Genomic DNA, 27,012 nt, shown 5'->3' with positions numbered 1-27,012 from the left:
TTAGGATATTTATAGGTTTATATTTCCACATCTAAGGCAGGTTCTATTTGTTGCTAAGCTGGATTTTTCTTTTCCTGTTCTGGGTATGAGTAAATAGGAAGGGGGAAGTGCTTGTCTCTGTTGCTTGATTTAGTCTTCTGTAAGCTGCAAGCACTTGTGTGGTAGGGAAAAAATGCACTCCAAAAATTTGTATAAAGGATGAAATGTTTTCATCTGTAGGAAACCTACAACTTGTAAGAGTAGCCACAACTGTAATGTGCTGCAAGAGGTGGTGGGGATGGGAATGGATGTGCAAGGGGAGCCCTGTTTTCAAATCTCAGAAATACTGGGGCATAGAGAATACCCCCAGATACTTGAACAGGGGTTACAACCACTCTCTTGAGGAAGGGAGAAGTTTTCTTTCCTGAGCCCAGCTGTGATGATTATTTTAGCACAGGAATACATAAGCAGGGCACATTGACCACAAAATAAGAGAACTTACTGCAGCAAGGTGACCTTAGTACCCTTATTTTAATTTCCTCAAAGGGAAAGTACCGGCAATTTGTTTGAGCAGCTTGAAATATTTGGGAATTAGTCAGCTGCTCCACATTAGCACTTTTGTAATGCCCAGCACACTTGGCTGCTGGGTGCAGGGCCAAACAAAAACGCAAACAAAAAACCATCCAACCATACCAATAAAACCCTGACAATTATTCTGCACTTTCACTTTGGGTAAAAAGAAAGGATTCCTGTTAAGGGCTGTGAGCTGATAGTCATGAGAGTGACACATAATCTCAAATGGTTGGGTTTTTTTACAGTGCAAGGAAGTACTTTTTGGTGTAAATGGAGATAAGAAAGTGGAACTGCCTTTTTTTAATCTATGTGAAATTTTTGTAAGCTGTATGGATTTTGTTTCTAAGTATGGCACCTCAGGAATGCGTATTCTGCATTTTGAGAAGGATGGGTAGCACTGTTGGCACAGAAAGAAGTTCCAGCAAAGCCACCTGAAGTGAGCTTGTATAGCCACCTCTTTTGTGAAACAAGGCAGCAAATTCTCCTTCTACAGAGAAGAAGAGATTGTTTTCAACCTTTTGTCACTTCTCAGCACGGGGGCTGCACAAACATTTGTGCAGCACAGCACACCATTAACTTGAGTAAAGCTTGTCTAGTATCTTGCTTCAAGAGTGGTGGCACCTAATGTAAAAAACCCAAACTTTCTGTGATCTGCTTTTTTTTTTTTTCTGTGATCTGTTAGCAAATCCTTTTTTGAGAAGAAATGACATCTTAGGGACTGCTTGAAATCCCTTTTGGGAGCCAAAAGACTTTATCCTGGACATAAATTCCTTGCTGAGAACTGGAAAAACATACTTTAATGGCTGCAAGGTTCTTATGATAGCACAAGAAGCAGAAGAAGGGTCTTCTACTTGCAATAAACAGGAGACTTCCATTGCCAAGATGAGACTTCTCACCTCTTTCATCCATTTGAAAACTCATTTCCTAAATAAAGTTGAATATTAGGTTCTGCAGCCAGTAGAGGAGAGATGAATTGTCTTTGGATGCACCCACATTAGTTTTTCTAGAAACTATTATGAAATGGCATAAATTTCTTTCTTCATTTTTGGGGAGATTGAAATGAGGGATTTAGTTTTTAGGTAGCTAAAGATGAATTAAATTTCTCCTTTTTTTTGCTGGCCATGCCTAAGTCTGTATGAAGCTATTACATACTTTGAGCAGAGCCTCAAGGACAGCAGGGCACCAGAATAATCCCTTCAGAATTTGTCCTTAGAGATGGCACTTATTAAGATAAATTCATCTTCCACCTCATCTGATTTTGCAGCTGTCTACAAGTTTGACTAGGTCATTAACAGTATTTTGAATATCTGAGACTGAGTCAGGCTCTACCTGCTGATGTACCCTTCCCCTCTGTGTTATGAGGAGTTCAGTGGTTTTTTACCTCAAGAAATCTCATGAAATTATATAATAAATGAAGTGAAAATGCTGACATTATTTATAGAGACTTGATTTTTTTCCCAACAGATATGGATGTAGTGTCTGACAGAAGATTTAAGAGTTTTCATTCACTTCCATTTCCAAAGCAGGTGGTTTTTGTTCTCTGGAAGACCTGAGAGGGCAGTCAGTCACTTGTGTTAACAGGATAAAGTCAAGCCTGTAAAGAGATCTGTAGTGTGTTGTCAAAATGGCATCATTTATCAAAGAGCAGGCTGCAAATTCACCAGGGTGGGAACTAGCATGTGCATGGGTAACACATAACTAATATATAAAGATTATTAACTTAGAAATGGATTCAGTGGCTTAAGCAGAGTTCTCCATTTTGCAATACATCAGTTGGCATATACATGAAGCTCTGGGAAGGCATGGATCTTCCTTAGTTCCTGGACCATGTCACCCAGCCCCATGGCCAAGGACTTTGAATTATTTAAACAAGATGCTGATACTATTTCTAGGATGAGGTTTTATTTCTCTTGAGAGAGAAGTTTGTGGTGGGTGTATGTGTTTCAGTATGAAGGAGGTGTGCTACACAAAGAAATAGTTGTGAGTCTTTGTACATCAGTAGACAGCTAGATTTTGACAGTCTTCAAGAATTCTCTTTTGTGCTTTGTGAAGATTTTCATGGTACCAAGTTGCTGTTGTAATAATAAGCTCACCTGAAACAGGCAAGACTGAGCATTAACGTTTTGACAAAAGGGTAGTAATGTAGCTCCAAAACCACCTCTGAAGGATAAAGTGATCTTGCCAGAAAAAGTTGTTTTTAATCCCTGCAAGGAGGGTGTTTGATATTACCATCCTGAGTGCTCTGATGTGTCCCAACCCCTCCTCTGCAAAAGGGTTGCACAGGACTCAGAATGTCTTTCTCTGTTCTGTTAACAAGCACTAAGTGAGCTGTGTAGGTGACCCCAGCTTTTCCAGCTCATTAAGAAGAGCCAGAAGCTGCCTAATGAGAACTGAGCGTCAGCAGCTCTGAGAGGAGCAAAACATCTACGTAGGCAAGGATTAAAAAAACAAGCTTCTGCTGGTAAAGTGTTAAAGAGATGTAGTCAGTGTTTTTGTAGTGCCAGTTGCACATTTTATGTGCAATAGGGCATGAATTTCTTGAGCAAGGTGCCCTGTGGTAAAATACCTGTCTAGTGACACAACTAATGCATTTGGCCTGAAGAGGGAGAGGGCAATAAATGCAGTGGAAGAAAACAAGAGATTGTAAAGGGAAGTGGGGAGACCTGCAGAAAGATTAGAAAATGTATTACAAATTATCATGTGCTTTCAAAGAAAATTATATGCAAGAAGTCTTTAGGGGGAAAAATTATATGCAATATTTAGGTTAACTGAAACTGTGTTTATCTTGTACTATATTTGTCTTTATTTTGGATGGAGTAGTGTATTGAGAGTACATAGCTGTGGTTTATATTAAAGAATACAGTGGTAATCAATACTTGGATACACCTTACAAACCACACATGTTTGATTTATTGTATTATAATGGAGATATTCAAAAGCCTTTTCAGTCTTCCAATGAAACTGTGGGGCTCTTTGGATCACAAAACAGAATGGCAACATCAAATTTGTTGAGAGAAAAAGGCAAATAAAAATGAGAACGCAGTCCACTCACTGCATCCCACCTGAAGTCACTAGCATCTGTGTGCCACTGCAGTAACAAGGACAGCCAAATTGGTGGGGAGGGCAGATGTATCTTCCCATCACGTGTTGCAGCAATTAGAGCAATTTCTCTTTAGGAAACAATAGCAGAAAGTTAACATTCCAGCACAGGGTCCTGCTTCAAATAGGCTTTGTAGTGAAGCATTTCATGTGGTGATGCAGTATTCTTCAGGCTGTTGTTAAGGAAAACAAGTTCCCCTGCTAGTTGTTGGAAAGGTATAGCAGATTTTAAACTTTCTGTGGTTTGTAGAGCTAGGGTGACCCTGGTATAGAAATCCAGCTGACTTAATTTATTTGTTACTGCTGTTTAAGTAACACTCCCCACTGTAGTCCTCAGCTGCCAGAGAAACCTACTAGGAGCTGGAGCAGATTAAGGAAATGAAGATAAAGTAGAGAGCAATTTAAGAGAATGTATTAGTAACAAATTTATGAACAGAAACATAGAGAGAGCAGAATACATAGCTGCCTCAAATCACTCACAGTTGTTTTTCTGGAAGCTGGGATCTGTAGATGTTCCACAGATGAGTACTGTAACTTTTCCACCTTGGTGCCAAGCAGTAGCTGTGATGTGTTTGAATAATTCTGGTGCTGAAGGCCAGGCAGATTACCTGCAGTGACCTAACAAAAAATGCAGAGTGACTTCTTTTTAAATTGTACTTTGGAAACTGAGGGGAAATATTGGCTTGTTGGGGGTTGAATGTCTTTTGCTCTTTTGCATTAAACATTTGGTGTGCCTCACACATAGTCTGTAGGCTTCTGAAGTCCAGTTTTCTCTAGTGCTTTTGGCATGTGTACAGCAACATTTCACAACCATATGTTTATCAAATTCACTTATCTTGTGTTTGTAATGTTTATTTTAGTTTTCCATCCTATTTCAGGTTAAATGATATAGGTTTTACTTCTTGTGTTCTCTAGGCAGATTAGCACAGGGAGTTGCTGTGTAGTTTGCTATAAATTATTAAAATGAAGGAGAGTGATAATTTTAATAATTATTAAAATTATTACGCTCCTTCATTTTTTCTTTGTGTTTCTCTGAATATGTGATATATGTACACAGATATCTGACAGCTCTCTGAAAGGTACTTCATGTGGTGCTGCCACAAAGCCTACCCTTGGCTTGGGTGTTTCCTCCAGAGAGATGTTGCAGGAGTTTGGTAATGTCCATTCTGTTTCCCCAGTTTTGAGTAACTCTCCTCTTCACAACAATCTGCAGGAACACCTGGGTGGTCAGTGAGTTTAACCAACTGACTTTTCCAGGAGCTGAGGCTGCCATGCTCAACATTTCCCCATGCAAAAGCCATATTGGAAATTGAACAGCAGCAGCAAGACACCAGAGCCTGTCCTTATGGGTGTGCTCTTGCCTGGATGCAGAGAAGTTTGGGTTTCTGTTTGTCTGAAGGACTGAGAGGCTTTTAAACAGAAACCTGAAATGCATTCCATTCCTGTGTTGGTACCTAGACTGGACTGAGCAATTTGGAGGGTCTCTTACATATTTCATTTCCTGAGTGTTCAGGTTGGGGTGTATTTAGTGAGTGCACACACATGGACAAATGTACATGTGGGCACACACAGATGTGCACAGGGGCAGGTTTCTGCCCAGGCAGTCCTGAACAGCAGGTGTTCACCAGGTCTCAGGTTCCTTATTTTGTGGCACCTCAGCTCACAGCCAGTCATTTCTGTCAGCTTTTTTGATTTCTTTTTTAATGGTTCTTCTTTCATTCCATTCAGAAGCACTCATAATATTGTCTTTGGCAGCTTTAAAAAGTGAAATAATTTAGGTTTTTAGGTACTCAAAATTATAAAAGGTATAGATAAAAGTATAGATAGGGCTGGGGTTGTGAAGAAGAGAGAGCTTACCTAGGTACAGTATTCAGACATAAACAGCCTCAAATGCTTTACATCTCTAAGCCCTGTTTCTTTTGTTTTTTCTTTCCCTCCCTCAGGAATTCATTTTGTCAGAGGATTACAACAAGATGACACTAGTGAAAAGTTACCAGGGTAAGAACTATGACCCATGTTAATTGGTTTGTATTGTCATTAATTTTTGTTAATGTTTTCTTAAGGAGTATGAATGGAAAAGTTTCCCTTACAATGATATATTTTTTTTAACTCATGTAAATGGTGGATTTATCAATAGATCTATACTGTGCTTTGTTCGGAGATTACAAGAATTTTAAAAGAGCTGTTTCATATTCTGTTTTTCCTTTTAAATGCTCCTTTGGAATACAGCAAACTGTCCACATTTGGGGAATAGGAGTTTTAATTTTGAGTCTTCAGCAATCCAGTATATCTACTGAAACAACTTAGGGAACTAACCCATCTTTTAAGACTGAAGCTTTTGGGGTTAGTCTGATTATATTTCAGTTGCTATTGTTTCCAATAACCACAATATTATCAGTGAATACCTCTCCTAGTAAAAATTTAAGAAATGCCAGTCCATACCTTTTCTAATTAGAGTCTGGTGTTCACTAATGTGATGTTTTCAGAAACATAGTTATTTATCCTTTTCAAACCTCTAAAAGACACTGTTTTTGACAGGTATTCTTATAAAAGTAACAAATACATATGACAATTTATTCTTATATATTTTTTTTGCTGTTAGACTAAGAGGTGGTATGATGTTATATGGTATCATATATTATATACTAAGCATTACATTTCTGTTTAGAAGCCTCTGCCATGGTAGCCTGACATTTCTCACATATATTTTAAAATATGTTCTTACTCATATATTTTGAGTTTTCTGCCTTGAAAGATGGAGAGGGTAATTTAAATCTCTAAATGGAGACTCTGGGGATCACTTTATAACATCTGAATTTTAAGGTATGAAGAGAATCTTGATTTCTGCAGAGCATGGCTAACATGTGAGTGTTTAATGAATGTCTGGTGTGTTGTAAAATTAAGCCAGAATGCCTGCATTTTTCTTAGCTTGTAAAAACTGAAGGAAAATATCCAATGATGATTAAATATTTATATAAAATATTTATATTTATGAATCTTAAATGAGATTGCTGCAGTCTGACTGTACAGGTGTTAATACCCAAATTTGTGATTGCTCTGCAGTCACCAAAGTTTAATGCAGATAAGTTTAATATTTGAATGTGGTGACACTAAAGAGGGTGAGCTGAGGTATTTTCTTCTGTATATGCAGAACGACATATGCATGAGAACAACTTTCTTGATGAGTTCTTCAGGGAAAATGCTGAAAATTTTCTAAGAGGGGAATGCATTTCTTGGCAGTATTTCAGAAAAGCCTGTTGGCTGCGACAGCCCACTGAAGGTCTGGGCAAAAATGCTCATAAAATTAAAAAAGGAAAATGGAAGCTGTTCTTTGTGGCTTTCTGCAATATGCCAGATGTGTTGCAAACATTAGAAGAGGCCTTTGGATAGGAAGATGTCATGGAGAACCTCCATGGGTTGTCCTGGAGGGAAACCCAAGAGCTCAGATTCCCCAAATACTGGAGAGCAAAGGATTCCAGTGAGTGTCCACTAACATCAGTGGAGATGTGGTGCAGCTGACCACACTCCTAACTAGAGTCACCTTCTTCCTAGCCTGTCTGGGAAGGTTTTTCATAGGGTTATAGAATGGTTTGAGTTGAAAGGGGCCATAAAAATCAGTAATTTCCAACCCCCCTGCCATGGGCAGGGACACCTTCCACTAGACCAGGTTCTCAAAGCTCCATCCAATCTGGCCTTGAACCCTTCCAGAAATGGGGCATCCACAGCTTCTCTGGACAACCTGTGCCAGTGTCTTACTGCACACACTTGCACAATTGCAGTGTACAGTTTTCTGACAGTGCAAGGCTGGAAAAGGAAAAGAAAAAACCCAAAGAGATTCCCCACTGTTTTCAGGGCACCAATGACCTGGGGCTGCCTGCTGCTCCACAGCACAGTGCCTTCCACCACCCCCCTCCAAAAAGATGTTCCCCATGGGTTCTCCACTCTCACACCAGGTGCTGGTGAAGGAGTGTAGCACCCTATCTCTCTGGTCCCTGGGCCCATGCTGGAGATCTGGAGTGCTGAGGAAACATAGGAAAGGTGAGGTGCTCTGTGAGCTGCTGACAGTCACAGGATCCTGTAGTTCCATTGGTCCACACAGTGTTTGGCACTTTCATGCTCCTCTTGCTACATTTGCCTCCAACCAGGACGCTGGATCTGGGCTTACCAGTGGCCTCACTTGGGTCCAAAGTCCAGCTGGCATGCAGCAAGGAGGAAAGAGCCACGTTTTCAAAATGCTGCATGGGAGAATATGCAGGGAAGAGCAGTGTAGTCCTTTGGGTAGGTATATCAAGATCCAACAGAGATGCACCTTCCTCACATGGTCCAGTAGGACACTCTCCACAATCCTGTCCCTGCAGTGCATCTTTCTAACATGGCCATACTGAGTTTTGGGGTTGGCATAAGCATCTTGTTAAAACCCTGGGCAAGGAAAATTTAAAATTAAAAAGGAACAGGTGGTTTTGTTGGGTATGGTGGCCTTCTAGTGCTTCATTTGCTAAAAGTCTTACTTTAAAAAAGTTTTGCTTAAAGTTTTCAAGTAAGACCTTAATATTCTTCAAAAGTATTTTAGGGGGAGTAAGTACTTTTATTTGGCCTACAAAGTGGCTAAATAGTGATAGTAAGTAGCTTTAGCTGAATCATGCTGGCTGGTTTTGTGTTTGCTAGCTTTGTAAATGGTCAGCAGTGCCCTTGTGCAGTGACTGGTGGGCTGTTGATCTCCCACAACAAGGCATTATTATAAATAGCTGAGTCTGCTGTAGTGGTTAAAGGACATTTATTGTGTCTTGAAAGGCCATGAATATGTTGGTCAAATGATCTTCTGGTGACAGAGAATGACAGCACGTGGATAGGCTATGCTTTGGTCTTGGTTAGGGGTGTGCAGGCAGGTCTGGTGGCTTATGGAGCCTGGCCTTGGCAATGTACATGGCTGGGCATGCACTGTGGAGGTTTTGCTGCAACACTGTGTCTGGAGTTGTGAAATCTTACTTCTTTAAAGGAATCTGAATGCAGAGATGGGGGATGTGACACAGGCTTAGTCAGGACTCCAGGGTGGGTCTTGTGGCATTGGCCTTCTGCAGGCACTGACTCATTCCCTTGCATAAGGAGGAGTAGTGCAAGCATTTGATCAGTACCATTTGGGGTGCCCTGGGAAATTAATTTTTTTCATTGTGTGTCTGTCTCCCATATCATTATCCCCATTCTTCAGTCACAGCACCAGCTGAAGGTGTAGACAACCTCTGCTCTGTCCCTGGGCAGCTCCTCCCACATTCTTCCAAGAAACCTTTCCCTTGCCTCAGCAGTCTTGGATTCCAGCCCACTCCAGCCCCTCACAGGCTGGCCCATATGGCTGTTGGTGCTTCCAATTCTTTATGGCCTTCTCTACTCTGCTTCTTGCAGCTGGACCATTCAGCTCCCTCTGGATGAGATAACAGCTCCTGGTTCAGTGTTTTATTTATTTATTTATTTGACACATGCTTTTTCTGCCTAGCCAGATTTGCAGACCTGCTTCGTGCAGCCCCATGCTTTGTGCAGCCTGCCTGTTTCATGGGTGTCCCTCTGGCCCTCTGCTTTCAGGCTAGCTCATGTCATGCCCTTATTTCTGCTTTCCCATAAGCACAACTTCTTCACTTGTGCTTTTCTTGCTCATGCTAAGCTTTTTTTTCTTCCTGGTAATTTCCATCTCTGTTTTGGTGTTTGCTCATACTTTTTACTGTTGAAACCCCTCAGAACAGCTTCTTGCCCAACACTGTGTGGTTGTGCACTGGCCATACTTCTCAGACTTTTGCCTTTATGCACAGCACTGACCCTCCATTTCCTTTGCTGACATCTTGCTGTGCACCTCCTGGCTGCAGCTTCTTTTTTCTTGGCACAACCTTTCCATCCTTTCTCCAACCTGCTCTTTGCATGGTGCTTGCTGCTGCATTCTCATAGAGGAGAGCAACCACCCTGCTCCCTCTGCCCTCCAGCTGCATATGGACCTATGCCCTTCTCCTCTCTGCTGCTTCTCTCCCTTCTGTACAGCATGATTTTTCCTCAAAAATGGCTCTCTTCTCATTCTGGCTTACACAGATCTGCTCTTGCCTGGTGCCTGTTGAGAGTTTTCCTGTGCTGTGACCACATTCACAATTCATCCCCCATCTCCATCCTGCTGTTGTTACAAATGAGCAGCTTTGGAATTGTTTGCTCCACATTTTTTCTGCAAAAAAATGGTGATCAAATCTTCAATGTGTGAAGGGCCAGCTTTTTGTTTGCTGCTTCGAGACGCTGAACCTGTGTTAATCCTAGGGCCCAGACCCCTTCCTTGCTCTTCTATCAGCTTCCAATCTTATGATATTTTGCTTCTTTAAGCCTTATATGAGTAAAATTCCTTCTTAACAACAAGTGACTTTTTATTTGCATTTATCTTCTCTTTGCTCCTTTACTTAGATGATCTACACCGTGCACTTTGACTTGTTTCAGATATATCTGCCATCAGCATGTGTGTGGTGGCACCAGCTAATATGTGCAGGTGGACAATAGAGTGCTAAATTAAAAACTCTTTTTAGGGAGGGAGGATAAGCAAAGCTGTCATGTACACCCCACCCACCTCTTGGCAAGTACCATTTTTTAATGTCTGCTCCTTACTTGCTAGAAAGAGCTGCCTCAGCATCCACAGGCAGTACTTCTATCAAAAATTACAAGCTCCATCTTTTAGAAGTTTTAGGAGGTAGAAGGAGATTTAGGAGAGTTGGGTGGTGCCAGCTATCCTCACAACCAATTTAAACCATAGGAAGCTGTCACTAGCAGTAGCATTTGCCACATGCTGAGAAAAAATTCCTGGAGAGGCCTTGAGCAGTCTGATCTCAGCCAGCTTTGCACATCCTGTGGAAATACATGGGTGTGTCTGTGGCACTGATGGTTCACACAAGCTCCTGGAACATTTGTGAGCCCCTGAGGTGCCTGTGGCAGCAGTCATGTCCCTCTCCAAGTGCAGCACTCCACTGGCTGGTGCAGGTGTTCCCAGAGAGAGCAACAGATGGGTGAATATAAGCATGAGCCACCCAGGGGGCCACTGAATTTCTTCCCAGAGAAAGCAAGGGTAGAGAAGAGATGGGATCTATTTGAAATAGTTCAAGTGACTTCTGGATGGTCCCCATTCTTTTATCTGGAATGTAAAAGTATGTGGAAATGACAGCCAAAATCTGAAGTCTTCTAATGGGCAAGGGTGAATCTGGGCACACTTCACACTTGACACTTTGGTTTAGCTGCCAGTCACCATTATGGCAAGTTGTGTCAATACATCTCTTGACTTTTCTGCTCAGGGAATCTCAGTCTGAAAAAGAAGTGTGGATCGGGACCAGTGTTGGCTCTTGGGAGTCTCCTCTTCTTTCCAACGGGTAGTTCTCCCTTGTGGGGTTTGAACACAGCTCTCAAATATGCTGCATATTTGTGTAGGGCAGACAGCAGTCTTCCTGTACTGTTCTGAGGTGATTCTCTGCATTTCAGATGGAGGCTTGGGGCTGGTTTTTAGGCTTCTAAACATATTCAATCTTTTTTTGTGTCAGTTTTTGCACAAACAAATACAAGCAGTCTGTTTTGTGTGACATATGTTGCTGCGTCTTAGAACAGTAATAAGGCAGTAGGGCTGTAGATTGAGGAGTATGGCATTCACCATTAAGTTACAGCTGGGAATAGTTCTGTATGTCTTTCCAGCCACTTGTCTTATTAGAATATCAGCTCAATCAGCGCCTCATGACCAAGCCCACTGGTCATTCATACAAAAAGCAAGCATGTGTTCCCGTGTTTTATGAAAACCTTTTTATGGCTTTATTTTGGTAGCAGTAGAAACTTATTTCTTCAGCTGTTTTATGCATCTACCATAGCTGTGATCTTTTATTTAAATTTTATTCCAGTAACCTTTTAGTGCCGAAACTTCCCTTTGGTGCAGCATTGTGCCTGTACTGTAACTCATTGTTCTGTTGGGCTACCACAGCCTGGATCCACCAAAATTTCACAGCAAGAGGAGCAGCAGTGTAGGCATTTTCACTGCTGTCAAAAAACTAGCTCAAAAGAGGTTTAAATGGAACTCTAAGTCCATTCCACAGTGGCAGCTTTCTTAGTGATAATACAATGATGGAGGGAAGACTTGTGCTGCTGTAGAAGATAAATGCAATAGGCATGGAAGGAATTAAGTCTTGCTTCCACTCTTTCTCATGCAAACACTGAGCAAGCAGAGCAGGGACCTCACAAGCTTCCATAGAAGCTGATGTCAACAGGATTATTAAACACCAGCTGCTTCTGCAGGGAAGTGTGAGTGGAGGAGTCGGGTGCAGTTGGTGTTTGCAATGGTTGTCTGCCCCCGTGTTCTTCTCTGCAATGTGATTATACGTCTGTCTGCTTAACTTTCAGCTCATCAAAGCAGGGTCATCATGATTCTGTTTGTCCTGGAGATGGAGTGGGTGTTGAGCACGGGACAAGACAAACACTTCACGTGGCACTGCTCGGAGAGCGGCCAGCGGCTGGGCGGGTACCGCACCAGCGCAGGCGCCTGCGGCCTGCAGTATCCTTTGCTGAGCTCCCCCTTCTATTTCTGCTCTTGGGCACTCAAACTGCCCTTTCAGCTTATTTGTCTAGCTGTCCTCCAGATTTTGTGCCCTGTATGCATTCAGTGCTTTGTGAGAGAAACTGTTATTTAAATCCAATTTTAAAAACTGTCAGTTCTCCTTGCTTTGTCTCCTTAATGCGTTGTGGCATATTTAGGTCTAAGCATTTTTGAGCACCACAATGGGCGGTCTGCAACCTATTGTAATAAATATGGATAGGGCCTTCATTTAAACATGCAGTGCATGCTTTCTTCAGAAAATTAATGGTGGTAAAAGTAGGTTGGTGATCAGGTCAGAGTGCCTGTGTGTATGCATGGTAAAAATTAAATTACTTTAATATAAAATAATGAGCACTTGTCCTTCACTCTGGAACTGCTCACTATGTATTGGGAATTTGGGTTAACTAAAGAGTAAATTACTCCAGAAATGGCACTCACTTGGCTTATTCACATAGAGCTGCCCCAGCTGCCTGACAATAAAAGGAATATTAATTCAGTTTTATTGCAAATGAAAAGGGAAATGGAAAAGTATGAGCTCTTAGGCTGAAAACAGGGGTTAGCATAAACAGACTTTTTAATGCCCCAGAGTGTATGTGGTATAGGTGATGCATGTTTTGCTAGTTCATGAGAAGTGATACTGGCTGAAAATTATTGGTTCAAGATGGACTTGCTTTATATTATCTGGTAATTCAGCCAATCTAAATGGCAGAAAGACTGAACTTACTTTCTAATTTATTGATAAACATTTTTGAAAGCAAGATGCAAGAATTTGCCCTGTGTTCCCTAAATATCACTAGAAAACAGCCAATTTTGACTGATTAAAACTTTTAGAAGACAATTTAATTTGGGTCATCTGATTATGATGGTGGAGGGCAGTAGAAGGGAGAACCACTGGCAAATACTGCAAAAATATTTGGCATAACCAGGAACAGGCTTGGGGTTTTTATGTTCTGCAGTGCCCTGTGTGCTTAAAATCAGTACTCCTTTGTATTTTGTATAATTTTGGTTAGGGAGAGAGTGGATACCATCCAACTCTAGGACTTAAGTTACAAAGCCTGAGGAGACACTCTTATGTTCATGGTGAAGGGCTACTTCAATGGTGTTTCATAACAGAACCACAAATTGTATCGTAGAATAGTCTCATTTTTTCTCACCCAGGGATACTGCCATTAATAGGTATGAGTATTATTAAGATGAACAGGTGCCTGAAAGTACACTCTGAATACCTCCTTGAGACTGGAGCACTATTCACAAGATTGCAGTGTACTCATGTCAAAAGAATTAGCAAGTCATGAAAAGAATGCAAAGCTTGTGTAAATAATATCTTTTCCTCAGCATCTATCCTTCAGATTTGATGTGGAAACCCGGCATGTGTTTGTTGGTGACCATTCTGGTCAAGTGACCATCCTCAAACTAGAGCAAGAGTCCTGCAGCCTTGTCACCACATTTAAGGGACACACAGGTAAGGCTTCAGGAGGAGACCCAGAAAGGTGCTCAGGAAGGTCTTCATCTGTGTTCAGCATCATGGTGTTTTGACTGTCCTGTGATAAACTAGGATGGCTTGTGTCAGTGCTTAGCATGGAAAGGCTGTAGCTCTGAAACTGTTCCAGCAGTTCAGGGAAGCTGTGTTGGTAAAAACAAGAGTGATCAGAGCTCTGAGGAGAACATGTCTATGGCAGAAAATGCCACAACTAGTAGCTGCTAATTAAAGCAGAATGAGACTTGAACAAGTTGTAGTAGTTCTGGGAGGGAGAAAGGATGCTGCTAAAGACAAGATCTGTACTGACAGACACTTCATCCCAAGTGGAATAGGCAGAGCTTGGAGGCACTAAATGCTCATTTCACTGCTGGGACTTGTGCCCCATCACCCTTTGAAAAGAGCAACCCTAGATATGATCCTACCATCTAACAGAAGAAAAGCTGTCATTCCTCAGCATTTTTTCTTGATATCCCTCCTTCTCTAACTAAGTGCTAATAGCTCAAGATAGCACAATGTAGTTGTGCTAGGGTACTGAGAAGATGCCCATAGCATTCCACACTTGCTTCTTTTTTAATCTTCTGGAAATTATGGAGATGGAAAGTTGTGTAGCTCCCACTGTGACCATTCTTCTTCCACACTTCACTGCTCAATGGGTTCACCTATGCAGAGAGCAGTGAAGCCCTGTGTCCACAGAAGAGCAGGATGGGGTTTCAGTAGATTTTCTAGACTGTTATTTTTTCACTGGAAGGCACATGGTTGCATAGTCTTTGCCAAAGAGATATGCATTTTAATTACTCCATTTTTTTTGTTGTATCTTTCTATTTAGCTACCTTCCAGTCTTCCACTTCCTGTAATAAAATGACTCGTGTGTGTTCCTATTGCAGGTGGTGTCACTGCTCTCTGCTGGGACCCAATACAGCGAGTTTTATTCTCAGGCAGTTCTGATCATTCCATTATAATGTGGGATATTGGAGGAAGAAAAGGAACAGCCATCGAGCTGCAAGGACACAAGTATGTTTAAAGCTCTTCCTCCTGCTTTTATCAGAGAAAAGCTGAAAGCAGAAGCCACAGCTGGAAACAAACAGCCCAAAGGTTACAGTCTTCACAAGCCTCAAGCTTGTATGTGTGACTCCCTGGGGTCCATATACGATAATTTGCTTATAGTAAGTTTTCCAGTGTTGGGTCCACAGGCTGTTTTAAGAGTCTGCAGAGGGTGATGAAGGAAAGCACAACATCCGTATTCCTGAAAGTGTTATGCCAGAGCCTGTGCCTGTGTTGGAAAGAGGAGGCTCCTCAAATGAGAACAGCTGCAGGGAAATTCTTGGGTTTTAGGTGTCAAAGTCTTTCCTTCCCCTAGAGGGAGCATCGGGCTTGGACAATTAATCCCTTTTTCCTCCGTGCTCTTTCACCTACAGCCTGAATTCAAAGTGATGTGCTTTTACCTTTAACCATAGCAGCCTTCACATCTCCTCAGTGCAAAGAGGCATCATCTTTGCAAGTACATTTGCATTGCCATTGGTGTCTTTGAAGATGGGTAAGCCTGTGCTGGGCATTGATTATGCATCAGAACAGCTCAAGTGGCAATGACTCCTCACCTTTTAACTCTGGCAAGGCAACAAGTTGGTTTCAGAGTATTGGGACTACATATATGTAGGACTTACATGCCAGGCTGAGGTCTGGAGAGACAAAATCTCATGGTGGTTTTGAGCTAGCAGTTTCTTACATATTCATGCATTTCTTTTGAGTGATGCTGCACTCTGCTGAGTGATTGGGATGCCTCCGGGATTTCAGAGCACTGCAGAGCTCTAACTGAAATTACCAGATCACCCTCATACTCTATCAGTGGTGCTTGCTAATGCATCACCGCTTGATTTATTGCTGTGGAAATTAGTTCTAATGTGAAATTAGCCTCTGGACCTTAATCTGTGAGATGGCTGTCAGCTGGAGCTGTGCAACAGGGCATTCTACACATCCTGATGGTGCCTCTGGTGTCTGCAGGCAGGTGCTGTGAAGGGTGGCCCTGTTGTCCCAAACTCTCCTGTGAATGCATTCCCTTCTTCAGGTTCAGCCACAGGCACAAATCAATGTGTTAGTATGCAAGTCCTTTTGGCTGACAAGACCAGTGGTGGTAGCAAAAGAAACCAAATCTTTGTGGATGTGTGTTCAGTTCCTGTGTCTTCACAACCTTGTTTTTTCCACAATAGTGTTGTACAGTCTTTGTTTCCCTGGTTGTGAACAGCCTGAGATGAGGCCTGAATTTTTTTCTTTTATGAAGGACTGAGCCCATCTTTGGGAGTTTAAGTTGAATTGTTCCTCCCATGTTGTTTTTTCATTAAAAGAAGAAACAGAAGCATCTAAAATTTCCACCTTACTGTGAGAAGGTTTAGAAACAATTTAGTGTCATTCCTACATTATTTTTCAAACTCCTTATGCTTGTTAGTGTCAAAAGAAAATCTTCAGTAGTTTTTCAGTGACTCATTTCTAGATGTTGCAGAGATTTACAAAACAAAGTTGTTACTGACATTCTGCCAAGAAGGTATCTTACTGGGGCTGTGTTTATGCATCCAGATGTGCCTTCACAAGCTGCAACCTTGTTGAGGCTTCCCAGTGCAGCTGGGACCTCCTATCCCAGGAAGAGAAAAAACAGTAATCAGAACAGGTCTTTGTTTTTGTTGATGCTGCCCAGATGAGCAACACTCTCATTCTGGTGCCAGTCTGACAGCAAAGACTGATTTGCATCTGATGGATGCCATGTGCAATGAGTGGTAGAGGGAAACATATGGGCAAACAAATGGTTTGTACTGCTTTATTGATATTCTGTGCTCACTTGTGCAGTAGCCATAGGAGGTTGATTGCTAACTGTCTTGTTTCTTTCTCAGTGATAAAGTTCAGTCTCTCTCCTATGCTCACCACACTCGGCAGCTCATCTCCTGTGGTGCAGATGGGGGAATCGTTGTCTGGAACATGGATGTTGAGAGGCAGGAGGTAGGTGCTTAGTTCTTGTCAGTTTGGTCTGAAGCAGTCCTGGGAAGAAGGGGTCTTTCTAAAATGTGCAGCTTTCAACCTAAACAAGATCATTCCAAGCTTTTAAAATGTTTCTGGACATGATCCAGTTGTTATACAGCAATTATGCCGTGCCTTTGATAATATGGTACAGGGGAAATCGGCTGGCAGAAATTTGTATTAAATAGGCTGCTAAATGGCTCTTGCTCATGACATTACTGCTCTGAAAGACATTCTGTAAGGAGGGTGTTGAGATGCGCTGCTCTGTTTTTCAGCATGTCATGAGAAATATCAGTTCAGATGTAAATGGATGGACTGATTGATTCATTTTGGTTTTAAAAAAGTAAAACAAGAAGGCTCTTGGTCATCTCTGGAAAAACACAACCCAGCACTTTTTTCCTTGATAAGAGGACATTTAACTAAGTTTTCAATCTCACATGCTACTTGGTCTTGCTTCCCTCTGGTGTAACCACATAGAAGTGGGGTAAATGATGGCTTTGCTGATCCAAACAGTAAGATTTCACCCACACATTCCTCATTGCTTTTGTGCTTCATGGCCAACAAATCTGAGCGGGTGCAAAAATGCTTCCCAGGTCTTTGGCACTGTGGGAGCAGCCCCCACTTGGCAATTTCTGAGTCCTGACTCAGAGAGCGGGGAGTGAGCTCTGTGCTGGCTGAGTCAGGCACCAGCCCTGCTCAGGAGCTTGGCAAATCCTGGTGCCATGAGTCACAGCAAACCTGTGCCCTCTTCCTGCAGGAGGTAGGTCAGAGGAAGGCTTTTGGCAGCGTGGGCTTTCACCAGCTTTGCTGGTTCTCAAGAGTTGTGGCCTGCATTAGATTGAGTGTGTCTCCCTTGAGGAAGAAAAAACACTAAGTGGAAAACTTGATTTTAAAAAACTACTGAAGTAGGCCTAGGCAGAAACTGAGCTCCCTTTTTAATGTGAATTAGCATTCCAGATGACTCTCTCTAATTGCTAATCCAGGGGCCAAGTATGTCATCAGCTCCTAAACTGAAACGAAAGCAGAGCAGTTTCCTCCTTCCCAACAGATGTTTCCTTTTTGCTGCAATTCAAACATCCAGAAATGAAAACCTTTATTTATTTGCTGCCTTCAAAAGGCTACAGTAAGGGTTAAGATTGGCTTGTTGGTTAATAGGCAGGAATGCTGTGAGAAGGCTGGTTTAAAATATAGAGGAGGAATATTATTAGCTAAATAAAGGTCGAGCAGCAGGTGCTAATGGTGCACAGCTTTCCCAGACTATGGCTATGTGGGCTTGTTCTTGTTATCAGCAGCACAACAGGGTGTTCTTGGTGCTAAACCACCCCCAAAACATGAATCCTTGAGATTTTAATATCAAACCTTGGTTTTGGGTCCTAGATTACTTTCTTTTGGATTTTGGCTTTTGTATCTTGGCTCTTACTTAAGGATTTTCTCCATGTGATACATGCTCAGTACCCATTTTGTTGCTATCAGACTTTCCCACATGACTGAGATTGTGTTGGAGTCACTTAAGCCATTTTCGCCCTTGATTCTTTATTTTCAACTCAATTTTTAAAAAGCTGTAAGATGTTTGAAAGATATTGTAAGCTGTCTTTCTGTTTGACTACAAAGTGGTTATTTATCACAAACAAAATGTTTTCTTCATCTGTAGCATTCAAATGCCCAAAAGATGGAAAGTTATACACAGAGATGTAAATCTGTAGGCATTAAAAAGAAAGACTGTTGTGGGTAGAAAAGACAAGGCTTTTCCCCAGCAGGATGAACTGCCTTCAGAATAACTGGCAGAAGAATATGAAACAGATTATTGCTTTATTGCTGGGAGTCAAAACTATCCTGGGAGCTGAGGGTCTCAATCCATCTGAACTTACCTCTGCCTGGCTTTTCTGTTGTTTTTAGTTCTTTATCTTGGCCCTGTTTCTTGCCATTTTAATTTGCAGCACGTGAGAAACCAGTGGCTCTGACAAAACAACTGCAGTTTGCTAATAGCACTTCCTCACAAAGTATTAAACAATATTTAGTGTTTATTTAACTTCATGGGTTGATGAAGAAGAAGAGCTTGGGTTTGGTTTGGGTCTTAGGCTGGTTGAGGTGGATCACATCTTTCTCATCCCTGTGTGTGATTTGTAGCACGGGCACCTCTGACAGCAGGAACTCCTCTTAGGGTGTTAAAGAAAGAAAGAATACGAAAACCCCCTACAACATCAGCATTTCCCATAACTTTCCTTTCCCTTCAGATGATTTCCTTGGCTACTGGAAATACTAATTGATGCCAGCTCCCACCAGAGGCAATAGCAGATAGTAAATGCTGTCCAGACCGGACAGAACAAAATATTTTTGTATAGAATTGGGTTGTTTCTGTGGTCTTATTATCAAACTCTTCTTCGTGATTTGGATGAGAACTGTTCCTCCCATATCCTTCAAAGCTAAGCCAAAAAAGACATCCCAAGGAACAAATATCATCTTGTCATCATCAACAGTCAAAATGGCATCTTGGGAAAATGGAGATATTAAATCAAAAGATATTAAAACACATCTTTTTTCTCCTGCCTCTAGGCTCCACTGGAAGTTTTTCTGCTTGTTGCTCACTTCCACTTTGTGTTTATGTGTGTGTGTTGTAGACTCCGGAGTGGCTGGATAGTGACTCCTGTCAAAAATGTGACCAGCCTTTCTTCTGGAACTTCAAGCAGATGTGGGACAGCAAGAAAATAGGCCTCAGGCAGGTTTGTATGTGCCCTTCAGTGTGTTAACATGGTGCCATTAGACTTTTCTCTCATAATGGATTCTAGTAACCTTTTTCCCCCTAAAGCTTTGAGAATTTGCATTTTGTTCTTCCACTAGGTGCTCAGGGGTGGGACAGTAGGTTCTCCTCTGTGGCTTTATTTTGTGGTTGAAAGGAACACACTGGTTTTTTTCCAATCAATCCCAATTGCAAATGCATGTAATAGGCCTTGGGCTGAGTGTATCTGGGGCCTTCCATGACTTTAGCCACGGGAGACTTTGCTCATTGTTAGTCAAATAAGTTACAGAAAGAAATTTACAGCTGATTTTTGGAGATTGTGATGGAACCAAAGCTGTTTTCAATGAGGTTGGATAAACATCTCTACCTGCTCAGGCTGTATTGGGAAAGGCTTACTGGTCTGCTTGAAACATGCTGTGCTTTCCTGCCTAGCAGGAGAGGGCTGCTGATTGCAGACTTTGACTGAAGGGGTGTAGAAGTGCTGCAAATGCTCATGGAGCTTTAGAAATTAGGTGTCTGGGGCAGAGCTGAGCTGTGTCGTGTCTTGCTGGAGTGAGATGGAAGAGGCAGCAGACCTGAGCAGTGACCTGGTCTGGGTTTGTGGCCTGAGAAGTCTTTCTGCCTCTTGTGTCCTGCAGCATCACTGCCGGAAGTGTGGGAAAGCCGTGTGCGGGAAGTGTAGCTCCAAGCGCTCCTCCATCCCGCTGATGGGCTTCGAGTTTGAAGTGAGGGTCTGCGACAGCTGCCACGAGTCCATCACGGATGAGGAGTGAGTTTGGACACTGAGCTGGCTTGCACTGCAACGGGGGAAGCTCCTGCAGCTGGAAGGGCCTGGCTGGCTGCAAGGCTCCAGGAGGGAGCAGCCTGGCACGGTGGTCCCTGGGCTTTCTCAGCAGGATAAGGAGGAGATCAAGCCAGAAGGGATAGAGAGCCCCTCACCCCCGGCCTTTCATGCCAGAAAGGTCTCAAAGTGCTGTTTACAGAGTATTTGCTGAATTAATGGCTTGCAGCAGCAGTCAAACACCTTTTTCCTCAATAGAGAACATTTTGGGGGGAAATCCTGCAGTTACAGTTCTTGCTGATCTTGGATTTCTTTCTTCAGGCGGGCGCCTACAGCTACTTTCCATGACAGTAAGCACAACATTGTTCACGTACACTTCGATGCCACCAGGGGATGGCTGCTGACCTCGGGGACAGACAAGGTCATTAAGGTAGGAGCAAGGAATGTGCTCCAGCTGCTGTACTTCATTTGCCTCCCCTCTCCTGTGTGGCTGCAGGATGTCATACCTGCCTTCGTCCACCCAGAGACTTCTCACTTGGGATTGGGATTAGGATTTCTGCACAATAAGGACCAAGGAGGTCTTGGTCTATGAGGTTATTGCCTGAAGGGGCTGGGACAAGTGCTCCCTGTAGCTTTCCCTTGAGGAAGACCAACTGTTTCTCAACATGCCAAATCTCAGTGTGGCTAGATTAAGAAATAGCTAAAATAATTACTAAGTTATAATGGTTTGAATAATTTAAAAAAACAAAACCCTCACAATGTGTTATGACTGTTCTGATCATTGAAGTTAATAATGCAGTGGGAGTTTTTTTGGTTTCTTTTAAGGCCAGCTATGAACCTGGCTCATACAGGTGAAAGCTGGTGACATACAGAATGTCACTTCATCAACCTCCACCACTCTGACATAAGTGCTGGAAAATTAAATCAAACTTCTTCAGACTTGCTGCATCCACCTCTAACCATGTTGCCCCTCTTAATTAAAGAAAAAAGGTGTAAATGTTATTATATAAAGGTTCTATTTGTACTGTATTTTATTGTCTTTTACCATTATTCATTATGTTGTTTTATTTTATTGTATTTAACAGTTGTGGGATATGACACCAGTAGTGTCTTGATGTTACATCAGTGGAACTTGAAAGGTGATATTTACAGAAGAAATGGATTTCCTAACCCCAATTATACTGCAGAAGATAGAGAATACTGGGCACATACGGCTGATGAGAAAGGAACTAATGTGTTTACAACAACTTTATGTCCTCTGCTTCATCCAGGCTGAACATTTGCACGAAGACTCTTTCCACTTCTTCTCAAAATATACAAGAAGGTATTTTTTTAACTAACGGTTTGTATGATCTGACTTTGGTTGTCTTGAGTTTGTTTGGAAAAATCTGTGTGCAGTGCAATTTTTAGTTTTTATATTTTCAGTATGTCAAGACACTTGCTGCTTTGTACAGAGAGTTCTTGGATTGTATCTTCCTCTGTGAGTTTTTGGTGTCAACAGACTGTGTAAGGCAATTGGCTCTCCCTGCAGCCAGTACCTGTTGGTTTGGGATATTTCTGCTGACCATGCTCTCTCCAGAGGAGGAAATCCAGGCACAGTCTCTGGGTGCATCACCGAGGAGCTGATGGACTATTGCAATTCCTAAAAGGGCTCTACCATCTATTTGTCCTAGTGGGCATCATCCAGAGAGCATTCATTGGGCTGTATAATCTTCCTGCCTCTCCCTTTGCTGCACAAGTCGCAGAACCAGGGGTCAGGTTATTCAGCAACTGATTTCTACAGAAAACTGAAATAGTTTTCCAGCTCAGAGCATTCTAAGGAGCACACAGACTTGTTTGAATTTGATGATGCTGACAGTCTGATTCAAATGAAATTATTGGCAACAGGAACTTTTGGGAGTGTGTGCATGGAGGGGGGCAGATCTAAAACTGGTCTAGATCTGAAAAGTCTGGTTTATCTCTACCTCTACCTCTACCTTACACAGCAACATTTCAGCATTTATACCTGTCTGTGTTGTTGAAGGTGAATTTTGTTCTTCCTGTTTTCCATATGGTTAGTCATATTTATTTTTTTAAATGCTGATGGTTTTTATTAATTTTCTCTATAGACCCAGAAGTGATATTGCTGAATGATGCCCATTGTCCTATTGTCATACTTTACAGTTTCTCTTAAAAATAAACAGTATTTAAAAACCTGGATTGACCAAAATTACCTTTTTAGAATGACATTGTCAAGGTGAATAAACTGAAAAAGCACTTTTTACCAAAGGGACCTTCTCTGAAGAGCCAACTCTCCATTCCATTAATCCATGTTACTTTTTAGCAGGATGTTACTCGCTCTTCGAAGAAACTGGTGTAGAGAATTTGCTCTGCAAAGACTTTCCTGCATCTCCTATTTCAGCAGGCCTTGTGGTTGTAGCTGTTGTGATTGCACCACATTGGTGGTGTTCAGTCTTGCCCTCTTTTGGACTTCCTTTCTTCCCTCTGTAGTGGGGAGGCCATGACATTTGCCACTTCAGAGCACACTGCTACCTGGAGAAGCCTTGTGTTCTCTTTTGAGAGAGAATGTCAAAAGAAAATAAAGCTTCTCCTTTGTTTGCCCAGCAGCAATTTGATTTTGAGAGAAAGAAAAATGTGGTTACTTCAATCCATGGCATTAATTCTGGTCGAGTGAGCTGCTGCAGTAAAGGGTGAGTGGAATTCTGTGTGTACATCACAGGGCTGCTATGTATTTTCAGGGAAAATTCACTTCTTAAACATCTTGTAACCTGTGATGAAGCATTTTGCAGTCGTTCTCTGAAATAACATCACCTTGGGTTTCCTGGTCGTACAGCCTGTTGTTGTTTCCCCTCTTCACAGCATATTTTAAAGCATATTGTCAAACATAATTCACACAGTGCTATTATTTTCCAACTTGAAAGTTGTTTTCTCAGTCTTCCCACGTTCTCTCCTGGAAACTAGATGCTTGTTTCCTCTTGGAATGCTTTTCATTACACCTTGTGCATGTTTTCTGATGACTGAAGCTTTCCTGGCTGTCAAAGCTATGCAAGATGAGCAAGTGGCCTGCCATATTTCATTCCAGCTGGAGAGTATGTACAAAGCTTTGCTGGACTGTGGTGTTCCATGTTCCCTTGGGCTCAGGGCCTTTTGGCCAGAGACCTGACTTGTGCTGTGCAGGGAGTACATCTCATGGAGACAGAAGCACGGGCGCACCAAAGTGAATTTAAATTGCTCTTTAGTGCTGGGTTCCTGAGGAGGCAGCAGTGGTACCAAGGCTGGGACTCCAGCATGAATTGTGCTCACACTGATGGAGTGATGGAGTCAGCAAGCTGAGGATCTGCCCCTGGGTCAGCACCCACTCCTGAATGTGTAATGTGCAAACAAAGGTGAAGAACTGATTCCAAAGGAGACTACATTTGAGAATGACTTGTTTGGACTGTTCTGCAATAAACTCGTGGCCATTCCCCCCTTGTCTTCCGAGGAGCCGTGGTTTCAGTGTTGCTTATATGTGACTGTAGGGTATGCAAAACTGTTTTGCAGAATTTTCCTAGTTGTTCTTTCTCACTGAATGACCTGCAGGGTTATCTGGATTTAAGCTAAACATCTCCTTATCTTGCAGTCTCAGGACAAACTTCTCTGGGCTTAGAAAATTATATAAACTGCAAGTGAAGCTGAGGGGGGAAGGAAAATTTGTCCCTTTGCAATGCCCTCAGGAGCTGTAATGCAGAGATTATGAAGGGAAAATAGATGCATCTAATTCTATAATTCTTTTACTTTCCAAATAAAACAAGAAGGATTTGACAGTGGGAGAGTTAAAATGCCTCTCTTCCTCTTCTGCTGTGTTAGAGTAGCAATCTCAGTTTCTTCTGTCTGCTAGATGCATACAAAGAGGGATCTCTGTTGCCTGGTCCTTTTTTTCCATTTTACTTGCTGAATAGCAAATCAGAGCTATTTTTAGGAATTGCACTATTGGAGGATGGGAGGAGTGGGTGTTTTGATACAGGTGTAAACTATGCAGTGCCACATACCTACACACACTCTTAAATGAAGCCAAGCCCCCCTTCCCTGGGGCTGCTGAAGGGCAGTAGCTTTGAGTGATACCACATGCTGTGACAAGGGGCATGCAAACATTGCTAACTCCCTCTGTTCTGCACATCAGAAAAGGTGATTTTCATTTCTTCTTTAGCTGGTGCTTCCTTGTGGGAAGTGTCCTCCAGAGCATCTGCCTGCTATTCTTGGTTTAAAAATAAGCAGTGTCTGTAGGGCTTAGGCAGGTGCTGGTCACATACACAGTGCCTGAGTAGCTTGCTAGAGTCACTTGTGTCCCAGGTGGGGCAATCTGAGCACCAAACTTCAGTCTTTTTAAGCTGAAAACATTTAAGTGAAGCATCTGCTTGCAATGTAGCATTGATGGTCCTCCCATCCTACTTAACATCATGGTTAGATGCTGAAGCAGAGCAGTGATAGGGCTACAAGTCAGCCAGTCTGCCCGAGGATAATCCTGAGCAGTGACATTGGTGTGCTCAGCTGTGAGCACCCTGGCCTGCAGCTGCTTTTTGCAGCCAAGCCCTGGTGAATTCCCTGCTCTGTGCTCCTGACCTTGAGGCCATCACCTGAATGTCAGCACATGAGCTCATAGTACCTCAGTAGTGGTTACTGCACATTGCCTGAGGGTAGCTTGGGCATCTCCACCACTGGGAAAGGGAGGGATGTGTTCCCTCTGAGTGGGGGAAATGAAACTACTGTATGGAGTCTAGCAAAGGGCCACTGAGATGCTGAAAGGTACTCGAGCATATTTGGGAGATCTGGGACTGTTAATCTTGGAGAAAAGAAGGCTCAGAGGGATCTCACCAGTGTGTGTAAATGCCTGAAGGGAAGGTACAAAGAGAATGCACTGGTGTCCAGTGACAGGGCCAGAGGCAATGGGCACAAACAGAAACACAGATGTCCTCTGAACATCAGGAAACAATTTTTACTGCAAGGGTGACTGAGCATGGGCACAGACTGGCCAGGCAGGTAGTCTGTGGGTTCTTCATCTTTGGAGAAAACCCAACTGGACATGACCCTGGGCAACCACCTCTAGGTGACCCTGCTTGAGCAGGACCAAATGACTTTTGAAAGTTCTTTCCCGCCTCAGCTATTCTGTGATTCAAAGTCCACTTAATGCCTGTGTCTACTCTATTGCTTAGAGAAGGAAAAAAATAACTATCTTTACTAAAATCCAAACTACTACCAAATTAGTTACCAACAAATTAGCAAATATTACCTATGTCTGGCCTTGCTGTTCCAAACAGGATTTGCATGCTAGCAATCAAAGTTCTGTTTTGTAGCACACAGGAAATAGGGCTACAATGTGGGGTTTTACAGGCCATGTCTTTTCCAGGAGACCACATTGAGCACATGGGATATTTTCAATTAGGACTTAGAAGATGCAACAGTAACAACTTGATCCTTTTTTCAGGATGCATTGATGTGCTGAGTCCTTTCAGTGATGACCTCTTACGTAATATTGAGGAAGACAGAGATTTTTCTCTTCAAAATTTCATCTTGTGAATGTTGGCAGGAAATCTTTGCTCCTCAGAAGAAAAAAAAAAAGTCCTTAGTTTGCCAATAACTTGAAGTTCTGGGATTTGAGATTAACTTTGTGTGATCACATTTGAATTTTCATTGCATTTTCCCAGTTTGGGGATTTTTTCTTTGTGACCAGTCTTGGGCCATCTCTGAAATTTTGTTTGCTGCAGGACACATTGTACTGCTGAGAATAGAAAGAGATTGAGTTCAGTTGAAATTGCTGCCAAGTAGGGACGTTGAACTCAAACCAAAATGAAAACAAGAGAGCACAGTCCTGGCAAAATCTGTGCATAGGGGATACCAAGAAAGAATGTTATCAGCATACAAACAAAACCTAAAAAACCAAACCAAAACAAAAAGCACCTACAGTATAGAAATTATATAGTAATGAAATTATATATAATTCAGTACAGTCTCTTTATTCATCAGAGCTGTATAAAGCCAAACCTAACCCCCATCCCAGTACTGTAAGCCAGCCAGCAGCCATGGTCCAGATCCAGAACCACAAGGAACATAGAGTTGTTCCAGTCTATGGAGATTTGACTTCTATTTCTTGTTCTTTGGTTCAATTGCCAAATAATATTTATCTACCTCAAGTAGTTTTTTCAGGACTGCATTAGATGCATAAGCACTTGGATATTAAGGGGATGGGGAAGAGACACATTACTACTGAGATGCTACAGAAAAGGTGTCAGGTCTTATGAAGACAGTCTCTCCAGTTATTTGTTCTTTAGATCTTAAATTATCTGAATTTATTAAAGGGTTTATCACCTTTATACTTAATTTTACCAGAGGTCAGGGCTTCCTTCAGGTGTGAAAAACCCATTGCTAACACCCCTATTTTGTCCTGTCCCAAGAAAATTCTGTGGCATTGCCATGGCCAAGTAATTAAGAAATTTTCACAAATAAAAAAATTCACAAACTTCCTTGCTACATCTTTGTCATTAGCACTAGTTTTGGCTGTGGTTTAGCTTTCCAAAGGCTGAACCTTGTTTCTGATTCTGCTTGGTAAGTTGTCATACAGACCAATGCCTAATGGGCTTTGCTGTCTTTTTGATTGGAGGAATTTTATATGAAAAAAAAAGCTCCTGCTGGCTTTTGTTCAGATCAGTGTTTTATAGGAATGCTTCTCAACAATTTGACCATCTTTTCTACCAACTACATTGTAACATTTTCCAGTACTGTTCCATTATGTAAAAAAGTGTCTC

General features: G+C 42.1%; 1 protein-coding gene across 2 annotated transcripts in view; it reads left to right on the top strand.

Moving 5' to 3' along the window:
* The window catches only part of WDFY2 (WD repeat and FYVE domain containing 2), a 78,696-nt gene extending 56,266 nt beyond the window's left edge, over positions 1 to 22,430 (top strand). For both annotated transcript variants that reach the window (XM_050979129.1, XM_050979128.1), the window contains exons 6-14: positions 5,595 to 5,649; positions 12,040 to 12,190; positions 13,582 to 13,694; positions 14,597 to 14,723; positions 16,592 to 16,697; positions 19,334 to 19,435; positions 20,091 to 20,221; positions 20,555 to 20,663; positions 21,319 to 22,430. In XM_050979129.1, the coding sequence (XP_050835086.1) occupies positions 5,595 to 5,649; positions 12,040 to 12,190; positions 13,582 to 13,694; positions 14,597 to 14,723; positions 16,592 to 16,697; positions 19,334 to 19,435; positions 20,091 to 20,221; positions 20,555 to 20,663; positions 21,319 to 21,348 (924 nt within the window). In that variant the 3' untranslated portion in view covers positions 21,349 to 22,430. The remainder of the gene's footprint in view (positions 1 to 5,594; positions 5,650 to 12,039; positions 12,191 to 13,581; positions 13,695 to 14,596; positions 14,724 to 16,591; positions 16,698 to 19,333; positions 19,436 to 20,090; positions 20,222 to 20,554; positions 20,664 to 21,318) is intronic.
* The last annotated feature ends 4,582 nt before the right edge of the window (positions 22,431 to 27,012 follow it).

Source organism: Serinus canaria, chromosome 1, assembly GCF_022539315.1.
Source record: "Serinus canaria isolate serCan28SL12 chromosome 1, serCan2020, whole genome shotgun sequence".
Taxonomy (NCBI): Eukaryota; Metazoa; Chordata; class Aves; order Passeriformes; family Fringillidae; genus Serinus; species Serinus canaria.
Note: the sequence above shows the minus strand (reverse complement) of the source record. Positions and strands in the feature narration are given on the sequence as shown.